We start from the raw sequence: 19,539 nt of genomic DNA, 5'->3' as shown, positions 1-19,539 counted from the left end.
CGCCATAGGTCAGACAGCGGTGTGTTTTAATTCAATTAGAAAAACAAACTCACACGACTTGATTTTTCAGGTCCCCTTTCCTGGACCTGACACATCATGAAGTCCAAACCACTCTGCATAGTTACATGAAACAGATTGGTGAGCTGCAAAGTCTCTGCGTGCTGTAGCAGGGAAACATTCCCACGACAATCAATCACTAGACATGCACAACGCCAGCCAGAAGCATGGGTCACTTTCAGGGGTCTTGCTGCAGGGAGCATGAGGCTGTATTGTGAATGCACTGACAACTGTACAGGGCAAGTCAGCCATCCTCAAGGGAGCAAAGCACCCCTCCTTCCTCTGAATCTATAAGGGGTTTCTCCCCAAAGTGTGTTTTCCGTCCCTACATTGCAGTCCAGAGACCCACCCAAAGTGTGTAAGTTGCCTGCTGGAGAGTCAAAGCCAAACCACCACGAGCAGCAAAGCGAACCGACCTCCACCTTCCTCACTCCCCAGAATGGCGAGAGAGCAAGGGTCACTCACCCCATGGATCCAAAAAGAATCCCCCCCCCCAATTCCTGGGTTTAAGCATGGGAGCAGGCCAAGCAAGCTCGAATGCCCAGGCCGCTTTGATTGTAGCTATGTTGGGGTGGCCTCTGGTGCGAGGTGGAAGAAGTGCTTTTGTTTCTCTACCTGATCCAGTTGGGGGGAAGGCGGGGCTGAGGACTGCCTGCCTCGGGAGCCCTAGCCCATGTGCTTATACTGCGATCGATCCCTGGGGATGTGCACCTGGTTGGCAGTCATTTTGTGATGGACATGGTAAATCGCAAGCGTCACCACAATGACCAGACCCAAGATGAGCCCCAAAATCAGGGGCAAGGTTTCCTCCAACTGCTCGCGCTCGTCCACTGGACACTGGTGCTCTGAAAGAGGGAGAGGAGAGGTGTGGTGAGCTCCGGGGACCGCCCCGCGCGTCCTCGCCAAACCCAAGGGAAAGAAGATGTACAGATTCCGTGACAGAAACTTTTTTTTCCCCAAAAAATACCTTTTCACCCAATTCTTGAGCTCAACTCTATAAAATTTCTGCACAACATAATGTAAAAATATATTGCTCTAAAGAGAGCAACATCCACAGAGCTAGATTTGCGGCAGTTGGGAACAAAATACCAGATGATTTCTTTGGATTTTCGGTGTCCTGGCACTAGAAGCAATCACCGTTATTTTTATTGTTGGCATAAGTTTCCTCTTCCTATGGAAGTGGAACACAGGCATGGAGCATTGTTCCACGTACAGCATTTAAGAAAGAAGAAAAACTGGTCCTATCACGTACTGACAACCATACGGAGCAACTGCAATTCTGGGGCACACTGGCACACACCACCTGTAGAACAGTTCCATGGTTGATAAAAAAGATAAATCCCAGGTACTCACCCAAGAAATACAAAAAACATATAGGCACAAAAAGACTATAAATCACCATCAAAGGTTTATTCAAAAAAGCCCCCAAATGGAAACAATTAAACTGTCCATCTTGGCAGAATTGAAAGACAAACAGTGGCTTATTCATAAAACAAAATATTAGCCAATAACCAAAGGGAATGAACTATTGATAACCGCCACAAGATGGATGAAGCTCAAACACATCATGCTGAGTGGAATTGTCCAGACATAGGAGAGTACCTATGGTAATGTCCCATTTATAGGGATTCAAAACCGAGTGTAAAGAGCAAGAAGTAAGACCAGTGCTTACATGTGAGGAAAGGGGCACAGGGAAGCTTCTGGAAGGACGCACATATTCTGTACTTTAGTCTGGATGACGGTTATAAAGCTGCATGTATTTAAAAGTGACTGAAGCTTAATATCGAACTTTTGTGCATTTTAACATATGAACGTTATCATTGATTTTTTGGTTAAGCAATTACAAACCTTGGTGGGTTCTCACAAATGAACCCCTCCACGGAACCTGTCTCTGGATCAAGGCTGACATAAGAAGTGCCAGCACCACCTCACAGTTGATTCAATTGGGAGCCTCCTAAAATCCAAGATCGTTTAATCATTTTTGAATTCTGCTTTTAGAAAGAAGGGAAAAAAATATTTTTCTTGAGAAATGTTCAAAGGGGTGGGGGTGTCTTAGCCTATATGAGGTTGGCCAGAACTGCATTTCTAGAGGCTAATCCCATTGTCACATGTCCCACTACTGGGCTCTCCTGGAGGCACAGTGGTTACCAGCTGGGCTGTGAACAGCTCCGTGGGAGAAAGACCGGGCTTCCTGCTCCCGCAAATTTACGGTCTCGGAAACCCACAGAGGCTCGCCGTGAGTTAACACTGACTTGAGGGCAGTGAGGTTTTCGTTGAGGGAGTACTTTACTTCTTGTGGGTTATGGGTAACCTTTTCGCCAAACTTAGGAACCCAAACAGGAGAAAAATGCTATAAAAGAGTTGCCTATATCTCCACATAAACACAAGTTTTTAAAGCAAAACAAGCCAGCAAATATTTATTGAGCAAATCTTTACTGCCTGGCTCCTCCAGGGTGCCCGTGAACACAGCCCCTCGCCTCACTGTGCTTGTGAGCAGCAGAAAGGACACACTCACCCGTGCGTGGCAGGGCTAGCTCCACTAACAGTAATACTTTAAGTAAAATTTCATGCAAATACGGAGCTTTAAAAGGATGTACACGGAACACCCCTGGCTCCTTAGCACCAAGAATAGCTCACTGGTTACAATTTTATCTAATTTGTGCCTAAGAAAACTGAGATGTAAAGAGGCTAAGGCCACGTAACTTGTCCAAGACACACGAACCCATGATCTCAATTCAGAACAGCTCAAATCAATGGCAACGTTCGGACAGCTCTCTGCAAACCTGAGCTGCTGGCTTCCAGAGCTGCCACAGACCCATGATGGAGCCGGGGGGTGGCTGCTGGGTCTGTCACTTGCTCAAAGAGCTGGATACTTACTACAGAGGGGAGCATGGGAATGGGGCAATGGATGGGCCAATTTATCTTGATTGTAGTGATGCCATCACAGGGGTACACTAAGTCAAAACTTAAATTGTACACTTTAAACATGTGCCGTTTATTGCCTGTCAACTACACTTCAATTAAGTTGCTGGTTAAAATGAAGAATCCTCTACATCTGTACATCCCTACCCCACCCACCCCCATTTTTTCCTTTTAAATAGGGAATGTCTTTGTTTAAAAATGTGTTAAGACCTATTGTGCTAAATGAGCCTTTCTCTATTACATCCAAGATTTTTTTTCCTGATTACATCCAAGTTGATTTAAAAGAATTAGGCAATAGAGATTTCTTTTCCCCCTATTTGACTTGATTCTACTGTGTCCCACACTTTCAACACTAGCCTGGGCCTCAGTACAGCCACTTCCCCCGGTAGGTGGCTTGCTGGGCTCAGACAGCACCCCAGAGACAGTGCCGAGTTAAAATTCGATAGCCACAGTGTGGGGTTTCCTGGTTCATAATAAGAAATTGTCTCTTGAAAAGAATGACAAGCAGAAATGGCGCCTCCTGAGGTACAGGTTTTGCTAAGGACAGAGGTGATTGAATTTCCACATCACAACACCCTGTTGCCTATTCAATTTCCGCATAGATTATGGGAGTTCTTGACTGTGAGCAGGAACTTCATACATATTTTATCTAATTATGAAAATATACTGGGTTTCAAGTGGCTTAACAAAGCCATATGTATATATACCACCTCTATTTATATATACCATCTCCATGGAGTTGATTCCGACTCAGAGCCACCCCAAGAGACAGGGCACAGCTGCTCCATAGGGTTCCAAGACCCTAAAGCTTTCTGGGAGCCTTATCTTCAGCCTACGGAGAGGCTGGTGGGTTCAACCCTCCAACCTTGCAGTTAGCAGCCCAGTGCTAACCCACTCCACCAGTTTAGTGGTGAAGATGAATCTGTGCTAAAGTCTAAATAAAAGTTGTCCCACACTTAGAAACCACCATGTGTCTGTCAGTTTGTCCACCTGGGGTGGCTTGTGTGTTGATGCGATGCTGAACGTATTAGCCACTGAAAACTGTATGATAGCATGCAAACACTGTCAGTTACTGAATCCCGAGTGCACAGAAGTAAAAGGTTTGCAGAGAGGGCCAGAAGACAAGCTCCTGGAGTCTGAGGGCCTCCAAACAGCACTGAGGAAGAGCTGCCTTCTCAAAATAGAGCCGACCATGCAGGCATGGATGGACTAACGCCTGCAGGAGGAAAGCCTCGGAGACGTTCACCTGCTGAGGGGGCACAACTCAACATGAGAAGAAATACTGCAAACATCAATTAATCATCGGAGCTTGAACTGTATGAAGTACGAATATAGGAAAACTGGAAGTCTTTAAAAATGAAATGGAACGCATTCATCTTTATTCTGAGCATGCTGAAATGAGCTAGTATTGGACATTTTGAATCAGAACATCATAGTTTACTATGCTGGGAAATACACAAGCAAGAGGGATGGCGTTGCATTCACCATCAAAAAGGACATTTCAGGATCTAGAAGTACAGTGCTGTCTGTGATGGGGTTATGTCTTTCCCCATACAAGGAAATCCAATCAATACAAATATTATTCAAATTTTTATGCACCAAACATGATAGCCAGTGATGAAGAAATTGAAGAATTCTACGAATGACTTCAGACATTGTGTGATTAAAAACACAATCAAGATGCATGGATAATTATTCATGATTAAGACGAAAAAGTTAAAAAATAATAAAATAAAATGCAAAAGTTGAAAACAAAGAGGAAGATGGAAAATATGGTCTTGATGAAAGAAATGAAGGTGGAGATCAAGTGATAAAATTTTGCAAGACTAAGACCTTCATTGCAAACACTTTTTTTCAACAGCACAAAAGGCAATTATACACATGGATGTCTTCAGAGGGAATACATAGAAATGAATCGACTACATCTGTGGGAAGAAATGCTGGACAAGGTTCATAGAAGCAGCTAAAATCAGACGAAGGGCCAAGTGTGGAACAGATCATCAATTGCTCATATTGTAAGTTTAGGGTGATGTTGAAGATGAAGAAAACAAGTTCACAGGAGCCAAAATACAACCTTGAGTATTTATCACCTGACTTTAGAGAACAGCTCAAGAACAGATTTGATACATTAAACACTAATGACAGAAGATCTGATGAGCTGTCAGAGAGCATCATATACAACAAAAGCAAAAGGTGAGAGTGGCAATACCAGGAGGGTGGAGGGAAGGTGGGGTCGAAAGGGGGAACCAATTACAAGAACCTAAATATCACCTCCTCCGTGGGGGGGCGGACAACAGAAAAGAGGGTGAAGGGAGACATTGGACAGTGTAAGATGTGACAAAATTATAAATCATCAAGGGTTCGTGAGGGAGTGGGGAGCAGGGAGGGAGGGAAAAATGAGGAGCTGATACCAAGGGCTCAAGTAGAAAGCAAATGTTTTGAGAAGATGAGGGAAACAAATGTATAGATGTGCTTGACACAATGGATGGATGTATGGATTGTGATAAGAGTTGTACGAGCCCTCAATAAAATGACTTAAAAAACAGACTGGAAAGAAAGAAAAGGTCTAAGTGAATGTGAGAAAAGACTCTGAAACTTCCTCTTAATCATAGACTAGCTAAGACTTATTAACAACTTGCGATATGCAGATGACATGTGAGAATGGTGTGTAGTCCTTGCTACTGAAGGTCAAAGACTGCTGCCTTCCCTATGTATCGGTTACAACTCAATGTAAGAAGACCCATACTCCCCCAATGAAATGATTTTTAAAAAGAAGACCAAACTCCTTACAACTTGACCAATAGGTAACATTATGATAAACAGAAAATATTGACATTGTGAATGATTTTATCTTGCTTGGATCCACACTCAATGCTTATGGAAGCAGCAGTCAAGAGATCAAACAACAAAATGCATTGGTTAAATCTGCAGCACTAGACCTCTTCAAAGTGCTGAAAAGCAAGTATGCTACTTGGAGAACTAAAGTGCGCCTGACTCAAGCCATGCTTTCAACCGCCTCATATGTAAGTGAAAGTTAAACATTGAATAAGGAAGACCAAAGAAATCCATGCGTTTGAATTATGGTGCTGACAGAGAATATTGAAAGTACCATAAACACCCAAAGAACAAACAGATCTCTCTTGGAATAAACACCAGCAGAAAACTCCTGGTAGACAAGGATGGCAAGACTTCCTCTCACGTACTTTGGACATGTTATCAGAAGAGACCAGTCATTATCCAAGGATGACGAGTAACACAATCCGGAGGAAGGAAAGGTGTCAGAGCTTACATTGTGAACACCCAATTGGCAGAAAGCCATGGGCGACAGTGGGAGCCAAAATCCATAGGCAGAGCCTCTAACACTAAGTCGCTGGTGGATTCCCCTCTGACCACAGCTGCAGGACATGAATAACCTTGCTGCAGACAGAGCCCATGTGAACTCAATTATGGCAAACACAATTAGGTTAAGAAGTGGCACCTGGTCATTTGAGCTCCCTTTTGACCCATTTTGGGTTTGTTCTAGTTTGCAATCTTCCCTGCTGTTTTCTCACCAAAAGTTTTTTTTTCTCTGGTTTATGTTAATATTGTTTTAGTCTTTTCTTTCTGTTTGGTATATTTTCTGTTTTCATTACTTTGTTCTTGTTGTTTTTAATATGTTTTCCAGTATCAGGATGGATGGGCAGTGGGCAGGTGGAGGAATAGAAACAATAACAGGTGTAATGGCTTATGGGGATGTGGGGGTTGGACGGGATGGGAGGAAATAATTTACAAAAGAGGTGGGGGGAGGAACTGATTGTGATGATGCATATATATAACTCTTTTAAAATACGATTAACCTATGAAAGTGTATGATATTTGAATTAAATCTCAATAAAACTATTGGGGGGTAAGAGAGGAGACCAGTCCCTGGAGGAGGAGATTATGCTTGGTAAAATTGAGCGGCAGACCATCACGCTGGGGCGAGGCACTGAGGACATACAGCAGAGCAGCAGGGGGAACAGAGGGATGGAACCCCCGGGGAATACCAAAAATAGACTTTGGATACAGAGTGTGGCAGCCCATCAGACTCGACTGGAAAACACTCATAAAGGACAACAAACAGACCTTGAACTATTTATAGGCTTTTCAATTTTGTGAGTGGCTTTCTTTTTGTTATTGTTATTTTGGTTTGGGCTGTTATTGCTTTGTTGGTTTTGACTTCCTTTGTTGTTTTACTTGGCTTTGCCAGGTTTTTGCACTTATTAATGCATCTGCATGTCTATCTAGATAAGATAGGCGGGATAAATAATTTGGAGAAGAAAAGAACCAGACCAATGGTTCAGGGTGGGGGTGGGGTCGGGGGTTGGAGATACAGGAGAAGAGGAGGTGGGAGAAAGGAAAGGGGGGGGGTCGGTAACCAACCCCGGGACAAGGGAACAACAAGTGAACTATAATCAATGGAAGGAAGGTCATAGGATGCTTAGTGGGGCTTAATCAAGGGCAATGTAGCAGAGTGGAATTACAAAACCCCGAAAGAAGTCTGAACATGATGGTAGGACAAGAGGAAAGTAAAAGGAAAGAATCAGGAGGCAAAGACATTTATAGAGGCCTAAATACAGTCATATACATATGTAAGTATATATATATATATATAACAAAAGGGGAATATAACTATATACTCATAGCTATATATTAAGAATTAAGGTTGCAGATGGACATGAGGCCTCGACTCAAGTACTCCCTAACACAAGAACACTTTGTTCTAACAATCTGGCATTCTGTGATGCTCAGCTTTCTGACAGGATCTCTGAAGACAAAATGGGTGCATAAGCAAATGTGGTGAAGAAAGCGGATATGCCCAGCTAACAAAAGATATAGTGTCTGGGGTCCTAAAGACTTGAAGATAAACAAGTGGCCATCTAACTCCGTGAAGCAACAAAGCCCACAGAGAAGCACACCAGTCTGTGTGATCATGAGGTGTTAATGGGATCAGGTGTCAGGCATCTAAAACCCAGAACAAAACTATACTCAAGCTGAATGGGGTAGGAGGGGAGCATTGAGTGGAGACCCAATGCCCTTCTGTAGACAATTGGACATCTCCTCACAGAAGGGTCACAGGGAAAAGATGAGCCAGTCAAGGTGCAGTATAGCACCAATGAGACACACAAGTTTCCTCTAGTTCTTTGGTGCCTCCTTCACCCCACTATCATGATTTCAATTCTACCTTACAAATCAGTTTAGACCAGAGCATGCACACTGCGACAGATAAGAACCTGCAACACAGGGAATCCAGGACAGATAAACCCTCAGGACCAATTATGAGAATAGAAATAGCAGTAGGATAAGGAGAGGGCTGGGGTAGAAAGGAGGAATCCAACACAAGGGTCAGTTAGAATCCCCTCCCAGGGGGACAATTAACGAAAAAGTGAGTGAGGGGCAAGAGAGGATGATGTAAGATATGGAAATAATAATCTATAACTTATCAAGGGTTTGTGAGGGAGAGTAGGTGGGGGAGGGAGGAAAAGAAATGGGTAATTGATATCAGGGGATCAAGTGGGAAGAGAATGCTTTGAAAATGATGATGGCGGCATATGTGCAAATGTGCTTGACACACTGGATGAATGTCTGGATTGTAATAAGAGATGTAAGAGCCCCCAATAAAAGTATTTTTTTAACGGAGGGTCAGAGAAAAAGGACAATCCTCGATGAGATGGATTGACACAGTGACTGCAACAATGGGCTCAAACAAATGAGCAGGCCCAAAGCCCCAAACCTTCTGCAAACCAGAGTACTTCGCATCACACATTTGGCAGTCAAGCCGCACACAACCTACTGTCAAGTTGCTGCTGTTCTCAGGAAGGCCATGTGATTCAGCACAGGAAAGATGTGCACATCAATAGGTGTGATCACAGAGGCTGTCCTGACTGTCCTCTGGTCTTACCTGCTATAAATATGATACATTGTGAAACTCTGAAATATTCTGAATTTTGAAACACATCTAGAGCCAAGACAATTGATCATAAGCTCATATTAGAATAAGCATTCCCCTAGTAGGCTTAAGACAGTGCTTTCAAATCCTATGAATTCTAGCGTGGGGGAGGCTTTACATCAATACCTGGGATACAGGTACACATACATGCACACTTGCTGTTTGGTTCAAAGTTGGTGGAAAATTCCATAATCTCCTCATTCCATTTTTCCACAAACTTTTTCAAGCCCCCCACCCCATACAAAACTAAGACAAAGGAAAAAAAACTAAGACAAAGGTTTTACAAAACAAGCTAGCCTTACTTCTGGGTCTAAGAATCTATTCTCTTCACTTAAACCTTCAACTGATCATGACCCTCTACAGCTGACCTACTAACATCTTTGGCACCTTTGGCAGTCTAGTGAAACCTCCATCCCCTTCTCAGAACAATGCTCATGCATGCACACAAATAAACCACCGAGAATTACAGAACCATTGATAATGTTGAAATTCAACGCTCGCAATATTCTTAAAATTCTTTGCGATAGAGCCCAATACGAATAACTTCGTTATTCCTTTACACGCGGTGACTGCAAAGCAGCGATATGCACAAAGTCATTTTGAAAGAATTGCAAAACCTCTAAGGGCATATGAAAATGGCCATTGTTTCCATTGATGAGAAGAGTCACCTGAATTGCTACTACCACTGTGATCGGTTACAAACCAAACCACAAGGAGACGCTGTTTTCATTTGAGCTTCACGAAAATATAGATGGAAAATATTTTCCACTGAAATCTGTTGGTGGGTGGTGTCTAAGCGACTAGTGAGAGGATCTGGGTAACAGAACACAAGGGTGCTACCAGGTTTCTTAGGCTGTGACGTTTATGGGAGCAAATCTACAGGTCTTTTCCCCCCAGAGAGCCCCTGGGCAGCATCAAGTGGCCAACCTCATGGTTCACAGTCAAGTGCTTAAGAGCTGCACCACCAGGGCTACTTCCCTTGCTGTTTATGAAGTGGATTCTATCTGCAAACACTGTCAGCTCCCAAGTTCAAATCCTGCACCCACAACCCACAGATGAGAAACAAGGAAGGCCTAAGATCTCGAGAAGGGAGACGGACACGTCTTGGGCTGCCTGTGTTTTCAGCTACTATCAGACAAGGCAGACTAGGGAGTGGCGTTTGACCCTTTTCCACATTTTCTGTGGGCTAGGTCTCAACTCCTGTTACTTCAACACACTATTTTGCACATTCAAAAGCTGTTAAGATGTGTGGAGAAGGGTGGCAGGAGGGTGGGTGGAAAGGGGGAACCGATTACAAGAATATACATACAACCTCCTCCCTGGGGGACGGACAACAGAAAAGTAGGTGAAGGGAGACGTCAGACAGGGTAAGACATGATAAAATAATAAAAATTTATAAATTACCAAGGGTTCATGAGGGAGGGGAGAGCAGGGAGGGAGGGGGGAAAATGAAGAGCTGATGCCAAGGGCTTAAGTGGAGAGCAAATGTTTTGAGAATGATGAGGGCACTGAATATACAAATGTTCTTTACACAATTGATGTATGTATGGATTGTGATAAGAGTTGTATGAGCCCCCAATAAAATGACTTTTAAAATGAGGTGGAGAAGCCCCGGTGTCACAGTGGATTGCTAACCAGATAGTCAGCAGTTCGAACCCACAAGTGGCCGTGAGGGAGAAAGATGAGGCTTTCTGCTCCTGTAAATATTTACAACCTTGGAAACCCACAGGGGCAGATCTACCCTGTCTCAGAGGGCTGTTTTAAGTTGGCATTGACTTGGCAGTGACCTTGGTTTGGTTTGGTTTGATGATATGTCAGTTTTGTAGACGTTCAGCTGGAAACAAAAATAAAAATCCCCTTGTCAAGATACAAGCATTATCTATTAGCATACACAAATGTTTCTTTTAATTCAAGCCATTAAATTTCTCAAGCTTTCCTTTGACCTCTCATCCCATCCTGGTCTGAAATCACCTGGGCCATTCAAGCAGCAAGTTGTGAGTTCATTGTGGAATGAAGGTCTAGCAAACCCACCTGAAATGCATGGGAGGGCCTTGAACCCGAGGAGCTTACTACAAATGCAGTATCACTGAGGAGCTTACTACAAATGCAGCATCTCTTCCTTATCCCCACTCCCCCTGCCAGACCAGACTCTGCTGGTCAGACACAGGTAATGCCTATTCCCAGTGCACCTGGACCCCGGCCTGGGGAAGAGACTTTTGTTTAGGAATCAATGCAGAAGCCAAGACCAATACAGCCATCAACACCACCACACCTGCCCCCACCATTCAAGCTGCTCTCAGCGTGTGTGTGTGTGTGTGTCCACTAATCCATGTCACTAACCCCTCCGTGCTTTCCTCAAGTTTTCACTGTGAACTAGTGAGTCCTGCATTGCCCGGAGTGCCCATCCCTATCATTCTCTGCTGACTGGATATTTGTGAGTCATAAGATCTTCATGGGCTAATTTTGGGAAAGAGATCACCGGGCCTTTCTTCCTAATCCCTGTTAATCAAGAGCTCTGCTGAAACCTGCCCAGCGTCAGAGCAATATTCAGCTTGCACTGACACTGGCTGCTAGCTACACTTGAGGCACGTGGGTCAGGTCTGCTCTGAGCTGTCTGTGCCACCGTTTCCCTCTGAGGGTCTTCGCTGTGTCACCGAGGATGAGAAACCGCAGGCAGCCAGATGTGACAGACGCCCTGACCTGGAGAACAGGCTCTATACAAGCAGCGCTTACATTGATGGTTCCTGCTAGACAATGGTCACTTTCTACACACACACACGGGCACGTGACAGAACACAAGCACAACTGCAGCAGTGTGCAAGCATACGGCTAGACCTCCACATGTGATAGACTCTACTTACAATCTCTTAAGCCCCTGGTCTGGGGGATAGAAAGCCTGGACTCCCAAAGGAAGCTCTTAGACTCTACCAAATAGAACAAAATCATCTCTGACAAGACACAGTAGGGGGCAGGTGTTCAGAGGCACAGGCGGAAAGAGCCAGAACAGAAGCACTCCAGCGACACAAAGGCACGTGGATCCAGTGAGTGACTCTGAATGAGGCTGGACTCCGCCCCAGCGGTGTCAAGGCTCTACCCCAAGACACCACCCAGGAGGGAACATCCTAATTATCGCCCAGAAAAGCCTGGGTGGAACAACTGGGGTTTGTGTGTGTGCAATAATCTGCATTGAAGGTGTTCTACGTGTTTACAGGCTTATTCTGTATTCATCTCCTCTGACTTCACGCGCAATGCTACCCATCCAGGACAGCGGTTCTCCACCTTCCTCATGCCGTGACCCTTTCATTCAGTTCCTCGTGTTGTGGTGACCCCCCCCCAACCATAACATTATTTTCATTGCTACTTCATAATTGTCATTTTGCTACTGTTAGGAATCTGGCGACCCTGTGAAAGGGTGGTTCGACTCCCAAAAGAGTTGAGACCCACAGGTGAAGACCGCTGAGCTAGAAGATCTAAATGTTTCAGTACATAGATTAATTACTACAGGAGGTCCCAAATTAAGATGTCATGAGTTATGATGAATAGCACTTAACCACGATCTGCTGTTGGTTGTGTGTGTGTATTACCATCAGTTATATGTATTACATACAATGTAGCAATAAGCAATTTGCTAAAGTTAGAACAGGCTTATGGCATAGTCATCAAAGGAAACCCCGCTGAGGACATAAGCATAAGCAACAACCTCGAAATGGGTCCAAGGCGCTGCAGGAAAGACTGTGTTAATGACAGTGAAAATAGCAACGTGCAGGACCTGTCCGGCCAGGAAGTAAAGAAGGGTGTGATAGTATCTGGGCAACACGCACAACCATACACACACGCAATTTTTTTTTTAATTTTAAGTTGATTCCGATTCCTAGCAACTTCATCTGTGTCAGAGTAGAACTCTACTCCATGGGGTTTCCAATGGCTAACTTAAAAAAAAATCACTAGACATTTCTTCCAAGTATGTCAACATGTCCAGTTTGCAGGACCTAAGAACTCCAGAAAGAAGCCCTGGAAGCCTGTTGTGGCTTACACCTTGGCCTGCCAACCACGAGGTCAGCAGTTCCAACCTACCAACTACTCCAAGGCAGAAAGTTGAGGCTTTCTGCTCCTGAAGGATTTACAGCCTCAGAAGCCCACCTAGGCAAGTCTACTCTGTCCTGTAGGGTTTCTCCAATGGTAGGGAATCCATTTGTTTCTGTCAGGAACTCCAGAGACTACTAACAAACCCATATAAATTTAAAAGCCCTTATAGTGAAACCCTGGAGACTGATGAGACACAGATTAATATTTTCTAGTCACCAATAAATTCCTACTCAATAATTCTCTTAAGCTAAATTATGTTACTTACATTTAATGTTTTTAGTTTAAGACAGACACTAACTGCTATATTTTATAGCTACCTTGAGTCAGTTTTTTTTTTAAACTTTATGATCTGGAACTTAAGAATTTAGATTTAATTGTGTAGCAAACTCATCAGAATGGAGTAGCCCACCTTTGCACGAGAACAAATAAGCGCAGTATATTGCTTTACTAGATCAATTGCATTAGGATTTGCCTGGCATTCAAGCATTTGGAGGTCTCTATTACTTAGACTGACAACTTCAAAAAATCAGTTCAGCCACCGTTAGCCAGATATCTGTAAAGGGTCACAGGTGGTATTAAATGGTAGGAATACAAGGAGGAATACGAACCAAGTGCCTTTTTCAAGGGCATTCTTTAACTTAGGAATTCTGAAATGAGAGGAGGGGGTGGGTTCCTTCAGAGTTTGAATGATATTGCAATTTACAAAGGCTGGAATTCTTCAAAAATGATTGTGTAGGACACAGGTGGGGATGCCAGGATCTCCAAGCCTAGGAAGAGCTGTGTGGAGCCAGTGCAGGAGTGCTGGGTGGTAGACATGGTTCAGTGGGTGGAACTCACTCAAATGACCCTCAGAAGACAGGACTGGCAATCTGCTCCTGAACATCCAGTGGAGCAGTTTCTCTCAGCACATGGGAAGTTGGCACTAGACAGAATTGTCTCAACAACAGCCATTCCCTGGGAGATCCCGGTCTCCAAGGAAAACAATACACACCAGTTGCCATCAAGTCAATAAACTCTTACTCATGGACCTTTGTGCGCAGAACAGAACTGCTCCATAGGTTTGGGGGGCTGAGGTAGGGGGAAGATCATGAAGCCTTCTACTAGGCAAACGAGAGGACCACCAACAAACAGCTAGGGAATAACCAGTTTCCAACTCTATTTCCCTAGCTAAGAAAGGGAGACAGAGTAAGAACAAATAAAAACAAGTCTCCGCTTCACCAATGCCCACAGCAAATTGTTAGTAAATTTGGACAAATTGCACAAAAAGTAGAATCTCACCTGGCCTGCCTGTGCTGGAATGCAAACAGCCAGGAGAACATGGATGACCTGAACCTGCCCCAGTGGCAGACCACTTGACTCACCTGTCAGGGCTAGCACAGACTGAGAAGACTTCCTTGGCCGGAGCCGCAGACCTAAAAGCCTCTGTCCTCAGGGACCCTTCTCTTTCCAGAACCCTTCCGCATCCCTCCACATGAGCACTGGATGAAGGGGTACAGGGCATCTCCTCCTGTCTCTGTACCCTTGCCACTCCCATAGCCTTCTGGCTACATGAAAACTGAAGACAGGTAGAATCTATAACTGGGGCTGTCTGCGTGAGTTTGAAGAAACTGAGGCTCAGAGACAGAAAGGCTCTTCTCAAGAGATGGGTGGCTCCTCTTATGTCAGAGGAGGGCGTCCAGGAAACAGAGTAAGTCAGATAAAATTATTTAATTGGCTTTCTAGTTACCTGGCCATTGGAATGTTTATTGCTGCTTCCTCCTGGGGAAATTTGCATCAGAACCGTCCTGGGCTTTTCGTTTTGTTGTGTTAAATGGGTTTATGGGTTTGCTTGTTGTGCTTTGTGTTTTCCTCCCTCCCCAAAGTGACTTTCATACTTCTCAATATCTTGGAAAGGGGAGGGAGGAAGAGAAGGAGTGAATGAGGAGAGGGAAGGATGAAAGAAAACAGACTAGAATAGAAGGAAAGGGAGTAAGAGGGAAAGAAGAAAAGATGGAAGGAGAGAGAAAAAGACGGATGTGAAGCTGGAGGAGAGAAGGAGGCATCAATAAGAGCAGATACACTTCAGCTGCGGGCCTTTGACAGCCGGCACAGGAGGAAGCAGTGTGATCAGGGCAGAGGAAAAAATCCAAGCTGGGGCTCTGGTAGGTTCCCATCCCCCATTCGCCCTGATGTCAGCCACCCAAACCTCCACTTACCCTCGCTGAAGACAAAATCCGAGATGATGTCAAAGGGCTGGATGTGGACTGCTGATAGGATCATGGTGACGGTCTTCTGGGGGTCGCTGGAGACCAGTGAAATAGTCTGCTGGGCTTGACATTCATAGGACCTCCCCGCTGGGGTGACCAGCGCAGAGAGGCGATGTGAGTTGGCAGTATGCTTCCCAGCTGCAGCAAAGGCCAAAGCCCTGGTTAGGTTCCTGGAGCCAGCAGATGCTTCTCACCCCCTGTGCCAGGTGGGGGAGTCTTGCCCCTCAGCCCCAGGTCCCACTCCTCCGCAGGTGCTGCCCTGCTGGGGCCTGGGGACCCACAGACCCAGGGTAGGGGAAAGGAAAACACTCCCTTTTCCTCCAGAGCCCAGGCTTTTTTTCTTTTTTGCCCAGGTTTTTCAAATGTGAAATTCGAACCTTTTTTATAGAGAACAGTGGTAGCTAATAAAATTTTAAAAACCACATTTTTTTAAACTGTACAAAACGTTAACAATGGAGACCCTCAAAGAGACAGAAAGAACAATTACTTTGTTTTCCACATTTGGTCCCTCAAAACAAAAACCCCTGCAAACCAACTTTTTGTGCAACAAAGCAGGGGGCTGCTGCTCCTGGGCCTGGTACGTGCTCTTGCACACAAATGTCCTTTCTGACATGAGAGGCCCACTATGAATTAGCACAGATTTGGTGACACACCTTAGCAATAGTAGCCCCCCACTTATCTGACTTCAGGTTGTCCGCTTTCTTTTTTGAGATTTAAGTGGAGCAGTGTTTTAATAGCTCGATAAGGAAGAAAGAAGGCTTTCTCTGTGATGAGAAGAGTGAACAAGGGAGGTGACATTTTCTAGGGACTCAGAAAACAGTGGGGGAGGCTGCACAGCACTGCGTCCTTCTCCACCTGCGCATGGTTCACAGCGCAAGTCCTAGGTGTGTATTTGACCACAGTACAAGTCTTGTCCCTCTCAGCTCTGTGAGGAGGGCCTCGGGAAGGGGGGACGAGACAATTTAGAAAGAAAAAAAAGCAAAATGTACCCTTTGACGGGGGCTTGCGGGTAGGACATGAACACTGTAATTTGGAGAGTGGGTGCTCCTCTTGGCACAATATTTTCAGAAAAGGTGGGTGAGTTTTGGGAGTGGTGGTCAGGAAAATGTAATAAATTCAGAAATGGGGCGGAATCCTCACAGGTTTGATGCCTGCCATCCTGGTGAGACATGATGCCAGGCACAAAAAGCCGCTCAAGGCCATCATCGCCAAATCTACAAGGAAAGTCACACTGCCCTGCTGCAGTTGTAGTTGTGAGAACCATAAAATAAAACAAAAATGGAGCTAGGTCCTTCTGTGTTCTTTTAACGGGCAAGCGTTAAATACCCTACCTGAAGCAGCCTTTCTCTAAAGGCCCAGTCAGCCTGGGCCAAGCCACAGTGCAGGGTCTGGTCAGCAGGGCTTTGGGGCCCAGGGTCTTAAAGTGTATCTTCAAGCCCTAGATTTAAAGGATGCTCTGGTGGTCCTGGCTCTTCCTCCCAGGAGAGGAAGGCAAGCCCAGATTTGGCCCGGGGACACACAACCTGGAAAGGTTTCCAAACTCAGTGCTGGAGTCATTTTGGCCTCCACACGTGCACACACTGTGTCTGCGTTCTCCCAGGCTCCCGCCGCAGCCCAGCCCGCCTCCACTCACGACTGACTGCGTCTTTAAAATGGGTCTTCTCAGAGGAGTCATAGACGAACTGCACTTTGCTCAGCCTCCACGTCGCCTCTGGCCCCTTAGACGTGTTGTGGCTTTCCTACGGAGCAGGGGAGGCGTGTGTCAGTGCACCCCTCCCCGCCCCGGGCCTTCGCAGCCTTGACTCCCAGCGGCCGCGCGGCCCACACCCACCGGGAGGTCGGCTTCCCCGCGCCTCCCCGCCCCGCGCCGAGCCCTCCAGTTACCTTCACAAAGAGCAGCTTAAGCGCGTAGGCGCGATCCACCCAGAACACCTGCAGCTCCGACTCGTTGTGGCCGCAGCGGCCCTTCACTTCCGCCCCGCGGGTCAGCGCGATGTCCGCCTGTTCGGTGATCAACTGGGAACACAGACGCCCCGCACCCCCTCAGCGCGCCAGGCCCCCCGAGGCTGGAAAGGGAGGCGCGTCCAAACTCCAGGCTGCGCGCTCGGGTGCTCCTTTGCGCGCGTGCGCGCGCGCTCCCAGGTCCAGGAACATGCGGTTAGATGCTCTACGTGCAGACGGGGGCGTTAGGGGGTGCAGAGAAAGGGGTTGTACTGTCAAAGCAGGCACAGGGAGCGGAAGGCGCTGCTAGCCGGAACCCCCATGCAGCATTCGGGAGCAACCGGGGGCACAGGCCGGCGACCCAGTCTCCGCAGGGCCTTGAGAGAGCGAGGCGAAGGGGTGGGGTGCGGGGGTGCCCTTCGTCCCTGGTGCCCTAGGAGCAAGCTGGGGGAGGGAGGTAGTTTCCTTACATCGACATAATTGCTGGCCCACACATCATAAGGTACAATAAATTTAGCCGCAAACTCTGCCATGAGACACGTCGTCCCATTTTCCCGCACCACAAATATATCTTTTTCGGGGTTGGTGGAAAGGCCGGAGAGATTTTCCACTTCTTGCTCCGCCACGATTTTAGCCACGGAGTCTGCAGAAGAAACAGACAAACACATCGCATCGTCAAGCCCCCTGGGCTCGGGCGTCAGGATGGGGAGGTTTGGTTCAGCGGCCACCGGGTTACAAAGTTCCCCACTGGCTGCTCTGGCAGCCTGCCAGGCCTCCAGCCAATCAACTCCACCCTGTTTGCTGCTCATCTAGAACTAAAATCCATATTGTAAAAAGCCTTGCTTCTTTGCAAGCCTGCTGGTCTTTTTCTGCATTTTGGACTTTTCCACCACACTGTGCTTGCCTATACAAAACCATCGCCCGGCGTCTGGTGGGCTCGGTTATCCAGGTGTGTGTGAGGCTCCAGGGAACTCCCTGGCACCGGAGGGTAAGCGACTATTGCCCTGCCCCCAGCCAGCGCACCAGAGCCAGCTGCGATCCCGAGCTACGACTTGGAAATGCCGTTCCCCCACAAAGGGGGCACCCCGCCCTGCCGGTGGCAGAAGCACAACTCACAGAGCAGCATCAGGAGAACCCCGAGTCTGTCGGCGCTGCGAACAGCCATAGCGCGGAGATCCATGCCTGCAGGGCGCCGCGAAGGAGGCCAGCGGAGCTGCTGCGGAGCCCGTCGGAGAGGGAATCCCTCAAAGTCGCCGCTGGAGCAGGCCGGGGTGAGAGGGGCGGGCGGTGGGTGTCGAGTGGGCGGTGGAAGGGAGCGCGTGTGCGGAGCGCGCTGGCGACGGCTCGCTCTTGGGTGCTGCGCCGCCCTTTGCAGGTGGAGCACGAGGCTGCTCACTGCAGAGGGACGGAGCGCGGTACGGGGAGCTGTCCACGACCGCGCGTGCTGAAAGAACCTCAGTTGTGTGGCAGGAGTGGCTGTGGCTTGGCTCGCGTGAAGGACCAATGAGGTTTTTAAAGAGCCACCCTTCTTGGGTCTGTTTCCTGTTCTGCAGTCACATCCGCAAAGATGAGTCTACCTTGAGAAAGTTACTGACGCCCTCAGACTTACCCCGCCAGGTACACAGCGATTAAGTGATGGCATCATTTGAGGCTTCTCTTCTGACAAGGCATCTGCTTCCTGCAAACGGTGGCAGAGCACAAGTTGTAGCCGCTGGGGGAGGGAGGGGGAGGCGGGAAGAGAGAAAGAAAATGCTATGGCAACAGTTCCCTCTGCCTTCGGAGACGTAGCCTTTCCCCAGCTCCGCGGAGCTTCCTTCAGACTCTGCGGAACCTCCAGTTGTTTTTCCTTGTCTGCTCCCTGCTTGCATGAGCCCCAGGCATGGTGCGCTCACCTACCCTCACTCACATTGTGACCAGGCTCCCAAGAGGGATGTAAGTGAGCCAGCAGTTCAAGAAGGTTATACAGGGCCTCTTAGGCCCGAGATTTTAAAATGATGACCTAAGCAATGTCATATTGTTATGGCGGGGGTGGGGAGGGGGGGTGGTGTGCATATGAATATTACTTTTAAATTTCTAGTGGCAAAGCAAATACTACGGGCTAATTCCCGTGTTGACACTGGTCAACATGTTTATTTTACATCGTTGCCCTGTATATTAGAATACAACTCTTCTGGCAATGGACATATTGTCCTCAACCAATGTAGGGATGTCCAGATATGTCGTTTTTAAAGGCTGGATCACTAGGGTAATAAAGAAAATTACTGCATCGGGGATACATTCTCAGACAGCAAATGATTTCATATTCAGGTTCAAACTGCC

The 19,539-nt window shown here is 46.8% G+C and overlaps 1 protein-coding gene across 2 annotated transcripts; it reads right to left on the bottom strand.

Annotated features, from left to right (window-relative positions):
- Positions 1–723: 723 nt before the first annotated feature.
- LAMP5 (lysosomal associated membrane protein family member 5) lies at positions 724–18,400 on the bottom strand. Of its 2 annotated transcripts, XM_075528267.1 has the most exons (6): positions 18,337–18,400; positions 17,691–17,863; positions 17,164–17,295; positions 16,913–17,018; positions 15,229–15,417; positions 724–902 (listed from the first exon to the last, which is right to left on the bottom strand). In XM_075528267.1, exons 1-6 carry the CDS (start codon positions 18,398–18,400, stop codon positions 724–726), a joined length of 843 nt encoding a protein of 280 aa, XP_075384382.1. The 2 variants fall into 2 exon arrangements, with proteins under 2 accessions (XP_075384382.1, XP_075384383.1); XM_075528268.1 differs by lacking the exon at positions 17,164–17,295.
- Between the last annotated feature and the right edge of the window lie 1,139 nt (positions 18,401–19,539).

Source organism: Tenrec ecaudatus, chromosome 12 (genome assembly GCF_050624435.1).
Source record: "Tenrec ecaudatus isolate mTenEca1 chromosome 12, mTenEca1.hap1, whole genome shotgun sequence".
NCBI lineage: Eukaryota > Metazoa > Chordata > Mammalia > Afrosoricida > Tenrecidae > Tenrec > Tenrec ecaudatus.
This window is presented reverse-complemented; position numbering and strand designations above follow the sequence as displayed.

Bases quoted from the DNA above. Each gene is read 5' to 3' on its own strand.
- LAMP5 (XM_075528267.1), bottom strand. From the start codon at position 18,400: ATGGATCTCCGCGCTATGGCTGTTCGCAGCGCCGACAGACTCGGGGTT. The intron at 17,296-17,690 runs GTAAGGAAACTA...CTGTGTTCCCAG, and splicing joins GGGCCAGCAATTATGTCGAT to TTGATCACCGAACAGGCGGA. The intron at 17,019-17,163 runs GTAACTGGAGGG...CCTGCTCCGTAG, and splicing joins TTAAGCTGCTCTTTGTGAAG to GAAAGCCACAACACGTCTAA.